The sequence below is a fragment of the Scardinius erythrophthalmus genome (assembly GCF_964197995.2).
Source record: "Scardinius erythrophthalmus genome assembly, chromosome: 23".
NCBI lineage: Eukaryota > Metazoa > Chordata > Actinopteri > Cypriniformes > Leuciscidae > Scardinius > Scardinius erythrophthalmus.
In genome coordinates, this window is record NC_138243.1 from 9,489,405 (window position 1) to 9,507,312 (window position 17,908).

At 40.0% G+C, this 17,908-nt stretch overlaps 1 protein-coding gene across 2 annotated transcripts in view; it reads left to right on the forward strand.

Moving 5' to 3' along the window:
• The window catches only part of arl15b (ADP-ribosylation factor-like 15b), a 47,341-nt gene that overhangs the window by 18,813 nt on the left and 10,620 nt on the right, over positions 1–17,908 (forward strand). For both annotated transcript variants that reach the window (XR_014029287.1, XM_081354480.1), the window contains exons 2-4: positions 3,022–3,166; positions 3,400–3,459; positions 10,493–10,701. Coding sequence is in view for 1 of the 2 variants with exons in the window: in XM_081354480.1 (XP_081210606.1) it covers positions 3,022–3,166; positions 3,400–3,459; positions 10,493–10,701 (414 nt within the window). In the remaining variant the exon portion in view is untranslated. The remainder of the gene's footprint in view (positions 1–3,021; positions 3,167–3,399; positions 3,460–10,492; positions 10,702–17,908) is intronic.

Consider the following 17,908-nt stretch of genomic DNA (forward strand, 5'->3'; position numbering starts at 1 on the left):
CTTTCAAGTTATCTGTGATCAGCCTGACTGAGTGTCACATGGCAACTTAATGCTTTTAGCATAGATATTCACAGCCTGTGCGTGATAAAGGAAACCACTATTCCAATGGCACTCCTCACTCTCTCATTAAGAGATTTCTCACGCTCATTTATCTCTAAGCCGGATTTTTTGTTGTTAGTAACATCTAAGAAACATCTTGCAGGCTTAATTTCACACACTGAGTCCTATTATCTGTCAGAGTTCAATTCATAATGCAGTGCACGTATAGATTTCATTCTCAGCAAGTTAGCTGAAGTTAGATGAGTTGTCAACATTAAGCAACAGTCGGGTTCCCGAAGTGAAAGTTCCATTTATTTTCTCCATAGGGAAATAGATTTTGAACAACCTATAAACCTTTAGAGACAGACCTACTGTGAGCTACAAGGTTATTAATCGATGGTATGTGCTTTTGCTGATCCCATCAGCCTGCATCATTTTGTCTTATTTTTTAAAAAAAATAGTGTTTAACAGCATGAATTCCTGGTATTAAAGTACATTAACCATGATTCTGGCGAGAAATTTCCACCAATCAGAGAATCGAAACAAGCAAAGTACCTGCCCACTCCCATGAAGCACCATGAATGACGTAACAGCTCCCTACACTTGCAAAACTGTGTGTGTGTGTGTATATATATATATATATGTATATATGCATGTATGTATATACAGTACTGTGCAAAAGTCTTAGGCATGTTAATATCTGCGGTTAATATCTGCAGGAACATCTCCAAGATGCTTGAAGAAACCTTCTTGCAAAGCTACAGTACTGTGAAAAGTATTGGCACTTGTGTTAAAATGCTGTAAAGTGAGAATGCTTTCAAAAATAAAATCACAAATTTAATTTATTTATGTTTTAACTTCTATTAACTAATTCAAATCAATATGGTGTAACGTCCCTTTGCGTTTAAAACGTTTTTTTGCCCAGGTACACTTGCGCATAATTTTTCAGGTAGCTTTGCAGGAAGGTTTCTTCAAGCATCTCGGAGACGTTCCCGCAGTTCTTCTGGATTTAGTCTGTCTCTAATCATAGACAGACTCGATGATGGTGAGATCAGATCATACCGGCTGTTGTCAGACTCCTTGTGCATACACAAATCTCACTGGATTATTACAGTTAATGGCAAAAAGAATGTTTGGAAATGTAAACTGATATTTCCTACTGACACACTACAGCAAAACATATAAATAACTGACTTAAAACCATTTTTTTTGGGTGGTGGTGGGGGGGGGGTATTAACATGCCTAAGACTTTTGCACAGTACTGTATATATTAGTACACATTTTTGTCCGATTTTCAAACACTTTTATGCTTCAAATCTAAGTTTGTAATGCTGATTCACCTCGTAGCTGGTTGGCTTGGTTGATGCCTTGTAACACTTTTTAAATTCCCTATGGGAAAAAGAATTCTGGAACAGAAGCTGCGTCCGCAATCGCATTCTTCCCTACTATATACAGTAGTAGACGAAAAACAGTATGTGACAAAAGCAGTATGTCCAAATTCAGAGTACTGATAAAAGAGTAGGCAAAAAAGTTGCCTTCTACTTCCAGCGAGATTCTGGTGTGAATATGAAACTATATAGAACATACTTTTTTAGCTGCCCTGAAGTAATTACTCAAATTCAAAATAAGTACCTACTCAAGAGAGTATGCGATTTCAGACGAAGCCAAAGTCTGCTTACAAAGTGGGTGGTTGCACTTGTTGCTCTCAATAGCCATTTGAAAAAGACATTTGAAAATAAGTATCGCCCCCTTGAGTATCGGATGCATGAAACGCAGTTTGTAAAAAGCAAGAGTCAAGGCACCCTTTTAAAACAACCTAGTTGTTTACCTACCTGGACAGCAATTTTAGGCATCATAGATGCACTCGTGATGAAAAAGCTGTTCCGAAAGGTAGGCATTTTTCCTTCAGGCAATCTCAGAATGCACTGAAACAAACTCAGTGGAAAAAGTTGAGAGAAATGTCGATTGTAAATATTAAACGTAAAAAAGCACAGGCAAAAAAAATCTAATTTAATAGATTATTTTTCCTGTTCTGTCTAATTTATGCTTATTAGACTAACACTCTGTTAGCTTAGCAACATGCTAACATCAAACTCCTTTGAAATCAAGTCTTGCTATGTTGCGGCCTATGTAGAGCTCTCTAAATCAGTCACTTTTGAGGGTCCATCTGGGTCCGCATGCTGTGTAGGCAGTGGAAGGGTTTTGCAACAGAGGCTTTGAGTGTCTTTTAAGAGATAGAGCTACACTGAGCCAACCAGATAAAGACCTTCAGATGTGAAATGTACTTTGTAACTCAAAATATGGCAGACAGAAAGAGACAAATGTAATACAATATATTGCACTGACTGTAAATAGCTTTGTTTTTACTCAAAAGGGGCCATGTTACCCATACCATCGCAACATAACACAACGCCTCCTCCTTGTGCAATGTAAATGTCAAACATGCTTTGATCTTCCTTGTGTAGACTGTAGTAGAAATTATGTGATCGGTTTAAGCAGTATTACTGGCTTTCTTCTTTACATGTGTGTCTTGGCTCTGTTGAAATTTATTGGCCAATTTTTTATTTGCTTTATCACTCAGTGTCATGACGTCAACCACAGGGCTCTGACAGCAGCTTACAGAAAACAGGGCTGTTTTTTTGGTGGAAATATATTGGGGTGCTTGCTTGTCCCAGAACGTTGTGATGACTTTCGGCCCTTATGTTTTCAATGGAGGCACTGTGTGGTAGACTTGTTTTTTTCTTTTGCTGTAACTTTTTCTCAACCAGATGGTGTCAACAGATGTCAGATGGCTTTGAGATGTGTTTCTGTTTCTAGAGTGACACGCATACACCCACAGCATTTCTCTCGGAGAATCACAAGTTGGCAAAATCGCATAAACACAAAGATGAGTGGGAAGTTTTTTATCTAAATTGTTGTAACCTTTCTAACGTTCCTTCCTCCCCCCTTTCCCCTGTCTTGCCGTCTTTGTCCCGTCTTCAGTGTTTCAGGACGTTCTGCTGTAAAGGACCTCCCCCTCCCAGACCAGAATATGACGTGGTTTGCATCGGTCTGACGGGTTCTGGGAAGACCAGCCTGCTCTCCAGACTTTGCAGTGAGGCAACAGACAACATCGTCCCCACCACAGGTCAGCCCACCATCATAGAGCTATACCAGACACGTCCTGCAAACACAAACACAGATCTTTGCACTTCCTCTTTGCCAAACGCTTTAAAAACACACCCCCTTTGTATTCAGATTTTACCTTGTGATTGTCTTTTAAAGAGTACTTGATTAAATCTCGGTCAGTGTAGCAATGGAGGTGTTTTTGTGAAATCCTCATGGCCGCAGTTGTTAATCTTGTTCAACTTTTATTTGCAGGTTTTAGCATTAAAGCTGTCCCGTTCCAGAATGCCATTTTAAATGTCAAGGAACTCGGAGGTAAATGTTCTCTGTTTTTTCATGAGATAACTACTTTTATTTAAAAGTTTTTAAATCACAATTAATATATGGGCCAATGACAAATAAGAGTGTCCACGATATATAGAGAAGGAACAAATCTTTTTAAAATGTTTAAAACACAGATGATACGTTTTTAGAAAATGTATATTTTTTAAAGGTGCTCTAAGCGATGCCACGTGTTTTTTAGGCCAAATTTTTTTTTGTCACATACAGCAAACATCTCCTCACTATCCGCTAGCTGCCTGTCCCCTGAACACACTGTAAAAAAACGCGGTCTCTCTAGACACCACAGGCTCCACAAACGGCAACAAAAACAATCTGGGCTCACCCGCACCACAAAACATAATAAACAGTGCTCCAGCCAATCACCGACAAGAAGTATTTGAGGGTGGGGTTTGGGGAGTTAGTGCGCGTGCACATGAAGTGGGTGTGGAGCGTGTGGAGGAGAGAGAAGCATAAAGAGGGAAGTTTGAATTATGGCCGAAACACGACCAAAGAGACGACGTTCCGATGAACAAATTGCAAAGAAGAGCGACAAGGATAAGGAACGCGCGAAATACCGAATTTACATCGGAAAAACCTTTAAAAGGTGGCGAGAACTCCGCCGGCAGAATGGCTTCCGATCCGACATTCAGTTGCTGTGTTTTTGCAGAACAGGTAAATCCATATTTCTTTCTAAACTGACGTTCATGTTCGCTAAACCAACACAAGGATGTAATTAGCTAGAACTACGCAGTCAGTGTTAACTTTGGTGAATACAACATATAACGTTATGTTTCTAGCAGCTAGCGATCAATCTCTATTGTAAATGATCAAGCAAATTCACAGTAGGGCGACAATTTGTGTGAATGATTGTTTTCATCCACTGTTTGTTATGAATTTGAATGTTTATTTATAGGCTATTGACAACTTGACAACGACGCCGCCGTTGTTTATGCTCACTGGGAAACGCGAACGTTATCTTGTTTTTATTATTGCGTCCTTGTATGGGAGCTATAGTTATAATCTCAGGTGGCGAAACGATTTTAAGATAATGTTTCTCTTTTTCTGCATTCTGTTCTGCAATATATAAAACCCTTTATCTAACTTGCCGACATTACACATTGAATGAAGTATAAGTAAAACGTAACTTTGTTTGTGACTACTTTGACTTTCCTTTATGCCGGAAGGGAGGGGAGGAGGGAGGAGACGGGATGAGGAGGAGGGAGGGTCTAGCTAGCCTCCGTTTTGTTTGACCACAATTCGAATGTCAACAAGAAGTTTCGACTACCGGGATCGCTTAGAGCACCTTTAATTATTCTGTTCCATATGGTTTTGAATAACGAACTTTCAGAAAAAGTTTGGTATGTGGTGATTATGTAATAGGAGGGTGTGGCTCTGAGACTCCACCTTTAACATGGAAATCTTCTTCGGCTCACTTCTTCTGTTCAGTCCCTCGAAGTTAGACAACCGCGAGTGAAAACATGAACACACTGGAGAGCCGCTTTATAGTAGAAAAAGCTTGGTACTCACGCTTTACACGACACACTTATCCTGCAAGCTGTCATCACTTTCCTCCTGACTGCTCTCTTCACTATAACACTATTTTTTCTCTGTAGAAATAAAATATAGGTTCATCTTGGTTAAAGTGGTATTTTATTTTATTTTATTAACATTAATGACACAGACGACAGCAGGAATATTAGGCTGCTGTCACTTTAAGACCGAATGCACGGACCGAATATACTGACACACATCCGGTTTCTTTCTCATCTGTTCACTTATGACATAACCGAGAGAATACTTGCCGAGACGGGTATTTTGACATCATTTTGTGTCCCTTCAAGCCGAAGTAAATGCGAAAGAGGAATCCATTCGGTGTTCGAGCACTGTCTGAAACGCGGTCTTCTTTCGTGTTTAAAAGATTTGAAAGTGTAAATTGGCAAGACAAAACATGTCCAAGTGATAAACTTTTACTCTATGATGGTTAAACTTAGCAGTTGATCCGTGAATCACATGCGTGCCGAACCAAGTCATTTTTGTTGTTGAAAGGAAAGTTATTGTTAACCGTCGCTCTCAGCAGTGTAAACAGCGTTGAATGTTCGCTAACAGTATACGGCTGCTCACGTATTTCAAACTTCTTTTTACCTCGAAGCAAAGAGTTTTTCAGGGCCTTAAGAGACTCGTTGATTTAACACAGTCACGGGGGTCTGCAGGGCTCCTCTCTATGATATCATGTTGTCTCTCTATGATTATCATATCATACATGTTTGGAATAAGTTGGTGGAAGTTTAATAAGTTAATAAGCAGTGAAGCCATCATCATGATCACTACCATTGAAAATTTTCCTGTCAGTAAGATTATTTAAGAGGTCTCTCACACCATGTCTACACCAGAAGCATCGCAAGCTGTTGCGACCATTGCAAATCTGTTTGTCCTTCATGTCAGAAATAGCACAGGCATTACATCAGAAATAGAGCGGGACATCAGTTTACTGCTGGGGATTTGCCGTGCCGTGTCGTGCCGCATCAGTGTAGACAGTATCAGTGTTTATAATGGGTATTGTCTTTTGTTGCGCTGCGTCACTCTGCTCGCATCCAATGTAGACACTGTGTTATGCTCACCAAGGCTGCATTTATTTGATCAAAAATACAGTAAAAGCAGTAATACTGTGAAATATTATTGCAATTTAAAGGATCTATTTTCTATTTTAATATATATTAAAATATAATTTATTCCTGTGATCAAAGCTGAATTTTCAGCATCATCACTCCAGTCTTCAGTGTCACATGATCCTTCAGAAATCATTCAAATGATGATTTGATGCTTATGAAACATTTCTTATTATTATCAGTGTTGAAAACTAGATTATTTGATGAATAAAAAGTTCAAAAGAACAGCATTATTACTTATTATTATTATTACTGTCACCTTAATGTGTCCTTGCTGAAAAGTCTTACTTGCCCTAAACCTTTAATTGGTAGTGTATGAAGTATATTCAGGTCATTGTGAGTGTTAATAAATTAATGGATCCATACAAACAATTTGAGCATTAAGGGATTGACCTATTAGTGAATATCTACAAAAACATCTGTAACAATATTTGAAACCATTATTTCACATATGTTCTTTTGAAAAGTAATCTTTGGCAACACATCATCTGACACAGCATGAGAATATGAATGTTATTTGACACAGATGTAACATGAGGACCCGACCAGTAAGGATGCAAACTCATTTCTTTGATGACTAATAGTTTTCTCTTCAAGGTAAATTGAACCCCAGGAAATGCCAGTGCTTGGATGCGGCACGCAATGGAAATGTTTCAGATGTCACTCGCTCACTGAACCCAGAGCCATCTTGGCCCGCATTTCCTTTTTTTCGTAAGAGTGATGGGCTGCAGCTTTGAATCTGCCTTTAAAACGAGTGAGTGATGATAAGAATAAGAGGGTGTTGTGGATGCAGGGAACCCTGGGGGAAAGGAGGGACAGATAGGTGAGGAGAAAAAAGGCTGGATGCATAACTGCTGGAACTGAGAATCCTAAAGGGGGGGTTTCCACCTGGGTCATGAAGCCTGTAGAGTTAGAGAAAAGGAAATGTCACTAGTTCATAGGAAAAGTTTCACCCAAAAAATGCTAACATCATTTATTCACTTTCATGTCATTCCGAACTTTTTTCGACTTTTTTCGTCTAACTTTTTTCGACTTTTTTTTTTAATGTAGTTGAAAGCCAGGGTGGATATAATGAATAAAGTCGACATTAAAAGTAAATTCAACCTATCTTTCTTGTAAATGTATTTTGAAGATCTTATTGTGAATGATTCATCCATGTATGTTTCATTTATCAAAATGTCAAGACTCGATCTTTGGTGAAAATGAAAGACTTCTCTCTGATGACATATACAGGACTTACCAATCATTTAGTCCACTTAAAACCGCCTCTTTCCAATCAACTTCACATTAATTATTCAGCGCAAAGCCCAAATTTCAAAATCCAATAACCAACCAATGGATGAACCCCATCTTACATTTTTTTTTTTTTTTTTCGATAATCTGTTGCACTCAGATGTACGCCACAATATAGCATAAAAGATCTGACGCCAGCTTTACATTTTAGCCTGTACCTAACAAAAACTTAAGAGCATACAAATTACATTTACCTATTCATGTTTCTTTTATAGTGCTTTTGTGTCTGTTTTGGAGTTTAAAGTCTTCAAGGGATGGTTCACCCAAATGTTTTAATTCTGTCATCACTTACTCACCCTCAAGTTGTTACAAACATGTATGAGTGTCTTTGTTCTGGTGAACACAAAAGAAGATATTTTGAAGAATGTTGGTAAGCAGACAGGTGATAGTAGCCATTGACTTCCTTAGTATTTTTTTTCCTACTATGAAAGTGAGTGTCTACCGTCAACGGTTTGATTACCAGCATTCTTTAAAATATATTATTTTGTGTTCAACAAACAAACTCATACAGGTTTGTAACAACTTTTGAGGGTGAGTACATGAACAAAGAATTAACATTTTTAGGTGAACCATCCGTTTAAGTCCCCATTTGTTTTAACTGCATAGAAGTGAGCGACCGGCACATTCTTCCTTTTGCGTTCATCAGAGTGAAATAATCCTTTAAAAGTGAATTATTATTATTATAGGAGAATTTTTTGGTGAGAAACAGCCCACATTGGGAAGTCATCTTTAAATTGACGAACCTCTGAATTCTCCTTGAAAAGCGGTATAATTATGTCCTATTTTCCTTTTAAGCACTTTGGAAACCTTTCCTCCAGACCTCCAACGAGTTCAGCTCAGTGTCAGGGGCCTGCGGAGCGCGACCTCTTTTCCCCAAAAAATATCAGTGTAGGGTTACGGCTGGGACATTAACCTTGAACCTGACGCGGAAGGCTCATGTCACACTTTATTGATGGAGGTTGTGTGCCGGCTTGACACGCTGGCTCTCCCGTCGTTTCCTCCACTGCCATCGAGACGGTTTACCGGATTCTCGTGTTATTGGTTGGTCTGCCCGTCTGGCCCGTGTTTTGGGTTTGCGTGAGTGATGTCAGGAAGCCAGGAGACGTTCAAAGTGCCGCGCTGTCTGTGTGCATTTCCCATCAGTGTCACGATGACACCCTGTGCGATCTGCTGGGCTGACAGGCGCACCAGAGAAGGGAGACCCACATGCTCACATTTACCATCTCGCAGCGGCCATCTGAAAGCACTTAGCAGGCTCTCTCTCTTTGTTTCTCTGGACCCCAGCCATGATGTAATGATTTCTGCGAAAATGTGCTTTAGTTGCATTATCACATGAGATTGTAATGCACCGGCCCGTTACTGATAAATGCTGTTTTGTTCCGTCACATCGTTCTCTTCTTAATGCTCATGTTTATGCATTTGAAATGAAAGTAAACCTCTGCTTTTCAAAGCCCAAGACTCCGCAAGACCTCCCAGTGTTTTGATTTTACTTTCACAGCCAGTAGATGGAGACTTTGAGTAAAATTAAACCACAAAGAGACTGTTGATGCACATTTGTGACTGATGGGACATTGTGTTTTGGAAAAACATGCCTTATAGGAAAGAAATATCAGGCTGTATATGTTAAGTAATTGTGCATTAATATTTAATAGTGCTTGCTAAAATTGCAACAGCAGATCAAACGCTTCTTAATTAGATGAGTCAGCCTCGGACATGGCCTGTCTGTGAGGATCCCAAATATTTATTGCGAGTCACAAATTGTCTAAACATCTGCAGAAAACATTATTTCTTCTTTGGCCAGCTATCGCAAAGTGTGTTTGCTATTGCTGTCAGGCTTGCATTTCAGCGGTTGGAAAGCTGTTGCTGAATACCACAGTGGATAATACCTAATGAGAACTGGAAGTATTACATTGTACATCATACACAGCGATGATATCGGGAAGTTGAGCTCTGAAACTCAATCTGATAGGTGGAGTCTGTTTCCAAACATGAACCAAGACCTCTAAGAACAGTTTTAGAGCTGATAATTTGGCGAGGCATGACTAAGAGCTCAATTTGTGGTGTGACAAAGGCTCAGAAGTTTGGAAGTGGAACCATTAAACTCGCGTCCAGTGTGTTTAGCGAGAAAAAAAAAAAGGATTGCGCAGCTGCTTAGTGTCAAGCAAACAGCTTATACGTCTTGGCCGAACTTCAAGAGCTTTGAATAAAGCTGTCGATTACTGTCTGGCATTGATTTAAGACTCCACCTTTTCAAATAGCATTCTGTTTATTATTTCATACTTTAAGATGAAAATGAAGGAATAAAGCTTCTTTTTCGGGTCCGTTATCGCAGGAGAAGATGCACACGAGGCATGCTAGTAATTAATATGGCGCATTCCAATCAGAAAACTCACAAGAACAAGAGGTATAGACAAACTGGTCTCTGTTTTTTCATGGTTAGGGTACAGGCCCCGCCATGACTCACTTTAACTAAAGCCATGCTGCGCTTGTGTGTCTTGGTGGCCACATTTTTGTACCCCCAAATTGCTGTGCACAAGAGAAACCATATGTTCACTGTAAAAGTGGGCCCATTTGAACTGTGCTGTAGACTGGCCATCAGAAGAAACCATTTTAATATGCTCTCAGGGTCGACTTTAAAGAAACACTGTTGCGTTGAGCGCTCTTCATTTGGACACGGCTTTTCCCACAGGCCTCCCCGAGCGGGAGTGCGAGTTGGCATGCGTTCTTTAAGTCATAAAAATACATAATGCAATATCCGCAATGATTTTTGAAAGGAGGTCGGGTTCCTCACCAAAATGCATTCCAGCACTGTTCGAACTGATGCTGTGTCGAAACACGCTGTAGTCTGTTTCCCGCTCGGTCGCCAATACGCTTTCCAGAGCTTCTCATTGTGCTTTTTTTGTTTGTTTTTTTAATGCTTTACGTTGTTTTCGCCTTGGGCACCATCTGATTTATGTCTTACAGGAAAACCACCTTTTTTTTTTCTGTGAAGGGGTTAATATGTGCATTAAATGTTATGACTTCCTTGCTGCGTTCCTGACGGTGTGAATTTATGTTTTGTGTTGCAGGAGCGGACTCAATTAAAAAGTACTGGAGCCGGTACTACCAAGGCTCTCAGGGGGTGGTGTTTGTTTTGGACAGCGCTTCGTCGGAGGAGGATCTGGAGGTGGCGCGTACGGAGCTTCACTCGGCCCTGCAACATCCGCAGCTCTGCACGCTTCCCTTCCTCATTCTGGCCAACCACCAGGACAAACCTGCTGCCCGCTCTGTACAAGAGGTAACACGATACATGCTTAACACTTCCCTTCCTCACCCTGGCTAACCGCCAGAACAAACCTACCGTCCGCTCTGTACAAGCCGTAACTTTACACTCGTTTAATACTCGTCTAATACTTCCCATCATCATACTGGCCAATTACCAATGGGACAAGCCTGCCGCCCGCTTTATACAAGAGCTAACCTAATACTCTCTTTATACCTCCTGTCATAATCATGATCATAAGCTCCATACAAGAGGTTATCTAAAGGGATATTCTCCTAAAATGAACACTTGAGTCATCATTTATTCACCCTCATGTCACTCCAAATCTGTTGGACTTTCGGTGGAACAAGTAAGAAGATGTTTTTTCAGTTATACAAGGACAGTCGGTGGGGTCCCAAACATTCATTGCATGGGTAAAAATAAAAATAAAATAAAAAAAACGTATTTTATGTTCCACTGACGAAAGAAATTCATATAGGTTTGGAACAACATTATAGGTAAGAAAATAGCGACAGAATTTAAGAGGTTTCCAAATACCACAGTTCCTTTTAAGGCAAGATGTCAGTCAAAGCCATAGGCAGCTATTTCCAGTCATGGAAGTACAGCTTCTGTTTACTTTAATGGGGAAAGAGCGAAATTTCCAGAAACTGTTTGTCAATGTTTTTCTCATGCTCGGCCTGTCCGGTAACCGGCCGGTCAATATCCATTTTTCCAATTCCGAGCTGGTCCGTTTTGTTGCCAGCGGCACAGGAAATAACGTCTAACTCTCTTCTCTCCTACTGTGAAGTGACACACACCCGCCTCCTCTCACTCAATCATCTCATTCGCTCCAGTCTATATAACTGGCGCGCGCATAAATACGCCTCTCAGCAGCTTGTGCGTCGCAAGTACCAAAATGAGTGGCTTACAGTGCTTAAAGAGTCAAATACTCACAAAATTATGTGAAAATGTGTAACAGTATATTGGATCCGTGCATAAACTCTTAAAGTGAAAAGCAGTCTAATATTCCTGCTGCTTTCTGTCATGTTAATCAAAGAACAAAAAAAAACTAAGAAAATCACTCTCTGCTCTATAAAACTAACTTTAATTGTATGCATTAATCTGTCTGAAGACTGTCCAGTGTTATTTTACATTTGATTACTTTTATATCTGTAGTTTTTCTTACATGAATACTGTTAGACCCACCGTAATATCTTAAATCCGTGTTTATTTCATCTCTCTTTATCCTATTGCATTTATTTGTGCTGTTGTTTGCAATTTGTTTATTTGTTCTTATTTTATTAATGATGTATTACTTGTGTTTTTTTATGAAAATAAAATTTGCATTGAAGGAAAAAATATTTTTGTTTGTATATGCTGTCAATTATAGCTCTTTGAAAGAAAATCGAAATGTGCAAAAATTGGTATTGGCAGGTCACACTTCGGAAATCTGAATCGGCCAAGAAAATTGCAATCGGTGCATCTCTAGTAGCGATGCATAAAGCACATCACTTTCAAACCAAGCAGCTTTGTGCTGGTCAACACAGCAATTTCACATGGCCAATTTGCGAAATCTGCGTGAGGAACTTTTCACCCTCATGCGAAACTCCCGATCACACGGGTTTTTATTAAAATGACCCCACTACAACGGCAAATGTGACCTCACCTTTATACCTCTGGTGAGATACAAAAACTTTATATGACATTTAAGACATTTGTAGTAAATTTTAAACGATTATGGCATTAGGCATTGCTCCGCTTAGGGAGGTGGTGTTGCGCTGCTGCAGTTTTATTTTCGCAGGATTCACTTGTTGTTTGCAAACATTGACAGGCCACAAGACATTCTCCCACAGATCTGCAGCACCCAGCTTACCCACTTTCTCAGGCTTTCCTGACAATAAGTCTTTGTATTGTTGGGAGCCCAAAATACTGGTGGTGTGGGGAAACACTACAGCTGTTGTCCCATCTCATAAGAGTGTATTCATTTTACCAATTGCTCCATTTAAGATTCTGTCAAACATTGTTTCAAAAGCAAGTGGCATCAAAATTAAGATGAATTGCTGACCGCTGTTAGTAATAGCAAACAGTTGGAATGCATGGCATGTCTCTGCTGTCACATTTCTATTTTAATGGTCCCCTTGTCACTTTTATGTTTGGAGGATTGTGTTACGTCTTTTCCTGAATGATTTGGTGTCTGTGTGTTATTTGGCTGATACCATGCGCGTTGGTTTGTGTGTTCGTGTGTGAGTGTGCATGCGTGCACATCTGCTCCGAGTGTAGAAATCGGTCCGCGGGCTGCAGGGTATCACCCAATGCACAGAGCACTAATTAACTGGCTGAGAAATGGTCCTGAGTGAGCAGTAAATATCTGCCTTTGGAGAATAACACATCCCTGTTCACTGATGTGTGTCAAAACGGGGCTTTTCAGTTGGCAGCGACACTCGCTTTCCTTGCTGGAGATGCAACTTGGGTTACACAAGATCGGACCTGACCAGCTTGTTTTCCATTTAATTGCTCTCAATTGATTTCAAACTGGATCAGATCTCTTGGACCTCCTATGGGCTTTGTTTCAAAGAAGAAAAGATCCTGAGTGTAGAAAACAGAAAAGGAACTGGTCAAATATTTTTGGTCAATATAAATGTCTGCCAGCTTTTTAAAAAACAAATCTGCTGTTAAATTAGATTACATTTCCATTTTTTTATATGTGACATTATATGTTAATATAATTAATGTTAATAGATCAATGTCACTGCTATTCTTTGTGGCATAGATTCAACATGGTGCTGGAAAAATTCCAAAATCCAGAGATTTTGTTCCATATTGACACGATAGCATCACCCAGTTGCTGCAGATTTGTCGGCTGCACATCCATGATGCGAATCTCCAGTTCCAGCACATCCCAAAGCTTCTCTATTGGATTGAGATCTGGTGACTGTGGAGGTCATTGGAGTTCAGTGATTTCATCGTCATGTTCAAGAAAACAGTTTGAGATGATTTGAACTTTGTGACATGGCATGTTATCCTGCTGGAAGTAGCCATCAGAAGATGATGCACTGTGGTCATAAAAGTATGGACATGGTCAGCAACAATACTCAAGTAGAATGTGGCGTTTAAATTATGCTCAATTGGTACTAAAGGGCCCAGAGTGTTTGAAGAAAATATCCTCCACACCATTACACCACCAGCAGCCTGAACCATTGATACAAGGGAGGATGGATCCATGCTTTCATGCTGTTTACGTCAAATTCTGATCTGACCATCTGAATGTCGCAGCAGAAATGGAAGGATCAGGAAATGTTTTTCCAATCTTTAATTGTCCAATTGTGGTGAGCCAGTGTGAATTGTAGCCTCAGTTTGCTGTTCTCAGCTGACAGAAGTGTCACCGGTGTGTCTTCTGCGTCTGTAGCTCATCTGCTTCAAGGTTGAGCGTTCAGAGATGCTCTTCTGCAGACCTTGGTTGTAACGAGTGGTTATTTGAGTTACTGTTGTCTTTCTTTAAGCTTGAACCAGTCTGGCCATTCTCCTCTGAACTCCGGCAATAATAAGGCATTTTCGCCTTCTGTACTGCCGTTCACTGGACCATTTTTTCGGACCATTCTATTTAATCCCTAGAGATGGTTTTGCATGAAAATCCCAGCAGATCAGCCACGTTCAAAGTCACTTACATCTCCTTTCTTTCCCATTCTGATGCTCAGTTTGAACTTTAGCAGATCGTCTTGACCATGTCTACATGCCTTAATGCATTGAGTTGCTGCCATGAGATTGGCTGATTAGATATTCGTGCTAACAAGCAGTGTATTGTGTACTTGGGACAACGCAGCATTTGCCATATGGTCTATAAGTCTACATAGCCAATAAGAAACTGCAAAGCAGTTTGCTGTTAAAAGTTGTCTTGAAATACAATCCTCCCTCTATACTACTTCATCTGCACACTCTAGTCTGTGGAGATATTTCAGGTCGTTTTTCATTTTTGCCAGATATAAATTGCTTAACGTATCAAATGGTGGTCTGCTTCGCATTCTGGTTTGCATGAAAGTGGCCTGTACGCCAGCATCAACCTGTTTTGTTTTATATTTCAGGGTGTGAACTGTGATGGATCATCTGTCTTGCCCCTGGATGACCATTTCATTCCAGTAAACCAAGAAATCCAACTATGTCAAGAGTTTTCACATATAATTAATTGCCAGGGACCCCCAAATTTTAGGATCCCCTTGCGAGGGACCCTCTTCATAAAATATGCAGGCAGCTGTATATTTTCATGTATGCAGACTCATTTAAACTGTGTTGAAAAATAGCAAGTGTCTTGCTATTTATAAAGACAGTGCATTGTTTGCAAAAATTAATGATTAGGTTTTATTTCTCTTTTTACTAAAGCCTAAATAAATTATTGAAATGTTATATGGAAAATATTTAAATGGAAGCATAATACTTGCTAAGCATTATTAATGATTAATCTTATTTCAAAGCTGACAGCTCTAGAAAGATACAACAACAATACCTCCAACATTTACAAGTAAAATGTTAAAATGCCAAAAGAGTAGTATGTCCGAATGAAAAACAGTAGGCGAAAAGACCTCGCTACTTTAGCAGAGTTTCTGAAATGTGCATTCGATGGACACTTTACTATCCCATTATTTATGAAGTAAAACGATGCAACTGACGCTGGTAGGACGCAATAACAGTAACAACATGGCTGATGTAGTATGTCCGTATTTCATTTATACTACCAACATTAGGCATGGCCTAATGGTTAGAGAGTCAGACTGGTAACCCAAAGATTGCAGGTTTGATTCTCAATACCGGCAGGAAATGACTGAGGTGAGGCACCTAACCCCCAATCACTCCCTGGTTGTCACAGCAAAATGGCTGCCCAGTGCTCAGTGTGTGTCATTGGTTTGCAGTGGATGGCCCTGTCCCAAATGGCACACTTCATATGCACTTTTTGTCTTGTGGACTTTCAATGGCTGCCGCGTGCGCATGTCCGTTAAGTCCATGAGACCTTAGGGTGTCCCATTTGTCATTTTAGGTGTCAGGCGAGCGCCCCCTTTGCGGTCGATATGCACCCTCGATGCGCACTCTTGCCGAGCCCGCACTGAAGCGAACTCCGCAGAAGACCCAGAGTGCTTAGAGTTCCATTTGGGACAGGGTCTATGCGTTTTCACTACTCACTACTCTTAATGTGAGTGCACTAACTCGAATTGGTTAAATGCAGAGGCCAAATTCCTAGTATGGGTTACAACACTTGGCCTTCACATGACAGTTTTTACTTTAGTCACAGTTAGCATTTCGGTCACAGCTATTGTCTTAACGAGAGAGTCATTGATTCATTCAGTCAAACAATTTGTTTAAAACGGCTGATTCATTTAGATTCATTGAAAAACATGGATTCATTTAGTAACGAAACTGAATCTGTCTTGCTTGGAGACGTGCAATGGCTCAAATGTGTGCAACTTTTTTCGTTGGCAAAATTGAGAAAAAATGTACAATACTGTGTCTAAAATGTAAGTCACCTAATATTCACTTTTTGTTTATTGAACTGTTGTATAAAATCAAAATCACTTTTGTAAACATTCTAATGTTTGGGAAAACAGCACTCTTGCTCTTGTGGTATTGCTTATAAATATTAAAACCAAGAACATATACAGAGATATGTTTTGCACCATATCTTGGATTTCGGGGAAATTTTTATTAATTATAGACATTTTTGCTTCAAGCCCCCATTATTTTCCGACCTTGGTGGCCCTAGGAGGCCCCTTCTCCTGCGAGACCCGTTTCTAGTGAAATGGGTGAAACATGGCAAAGGCTGCTACTGGTTGAGAGCACTTACTCAGTTTTGCCCAACTGTGTTTGGATTGGAATTTTTCAAGTGTAAAAATTCAGTCTTGCAAATGAAATATGATGCAGGAAGGGTTGTGATTTGTATGTCTGAAAATTTTTTATTTCAAGAGAACCCATTTGTGTTGACTACCAGATTTATGATTATGTTTTCCTTTGTGCTTTGTGAAGATGAGACGAATAAGTAAATTTAGGAACTGTTGAGATGTTTGAGTGTGAGAATAATACAAGTGATTGAAAATGTGGCAGTGGGGACCTATTGTATTGAAATTGAATAAACCAATGCGCAACTATCTTAACAACCACATGAAAAATAACGTATAATTCTCTCCTCGTTGTGTGCAAACTTGTGCCAAGTTGACAAGGGGCTACAATTAAGGTTGCATAAGGGTACAAATGTAGCCATGCAAAGCATATTTTGATGATTGAGATCTGAATAGGGAATGGCGAATTTCTTTACTTGCAGATATGGAAATCTGTCATCATATCATTGGACTGTTGACAGTCCAGAGCCAAATGGACGGGGAAAAGTTGTGACAAGACAAAATTGATGAAGACCTAGAAGAGAGAACCAGTTAGTACCATTCGGTTAGTATGTTAACACAAGACTACAGTAGATCCAAGAAGTGATGTGAGGGACCAGCTCAGTTCAGGCAGTGCAAAACTGGAATCTGTGTCCTTCGTGGTCACACAGCAATCTGGGTCCGAACAACAGACCCGTTTGTTGTTTTCCTCGGGGGCTCGGAATTTGCTCAGCCGACATTGGCATGGTTTTCAGTGCTGGATGCCAAGGCCAGTGTCAGATCAGCAGGAGAAACACCATTCTCCCTCATACCACACGCACACACTCACTCCACTGTCTGGGTGTCTGTCTGGCTTTATACCCCTTCGTCCGTCTCTCATTTTACTTGCTGTGGGAAAGATCAGTGCTGTCCATTTTTGCTCCTTCACCCCCCCCCCCTCTCTCTCTCTCTCTCTCTCTCTCTCTCTCTCTCTCTCTCTCTCTCTCTCTCTCTCTCTCATTTTGATCATGCAAAGATGCTTCTGCCTAATGAACCCCATGATTCAGACCAGAGGCTCTTCACTGGTCCAGCACACTACCAAAATAGTTTATTATGTAAAAGTAAACTAAGATGTCCATAAAATCAAACATTTCAATGTGTTACTATATTTATTAATGAAAAATTGATTCATATTACCAAGAAAAACTCAACAAACTTCTCTTTATATTTTGAGCAGGAAAAGAATCCATTCACTCCACATTTAGGGAGATTATCATTGTATTTTAAGAGTTCTGTTTTGCTTGGCCAGAGTGCGAAGAAAAACAAAATGTAGCCAACAGTGTAAAATGACGTCTGTGAACCTCAATTTTTTTTTACGTTGGCCGTGGACTGAGCAAATGCAGAAG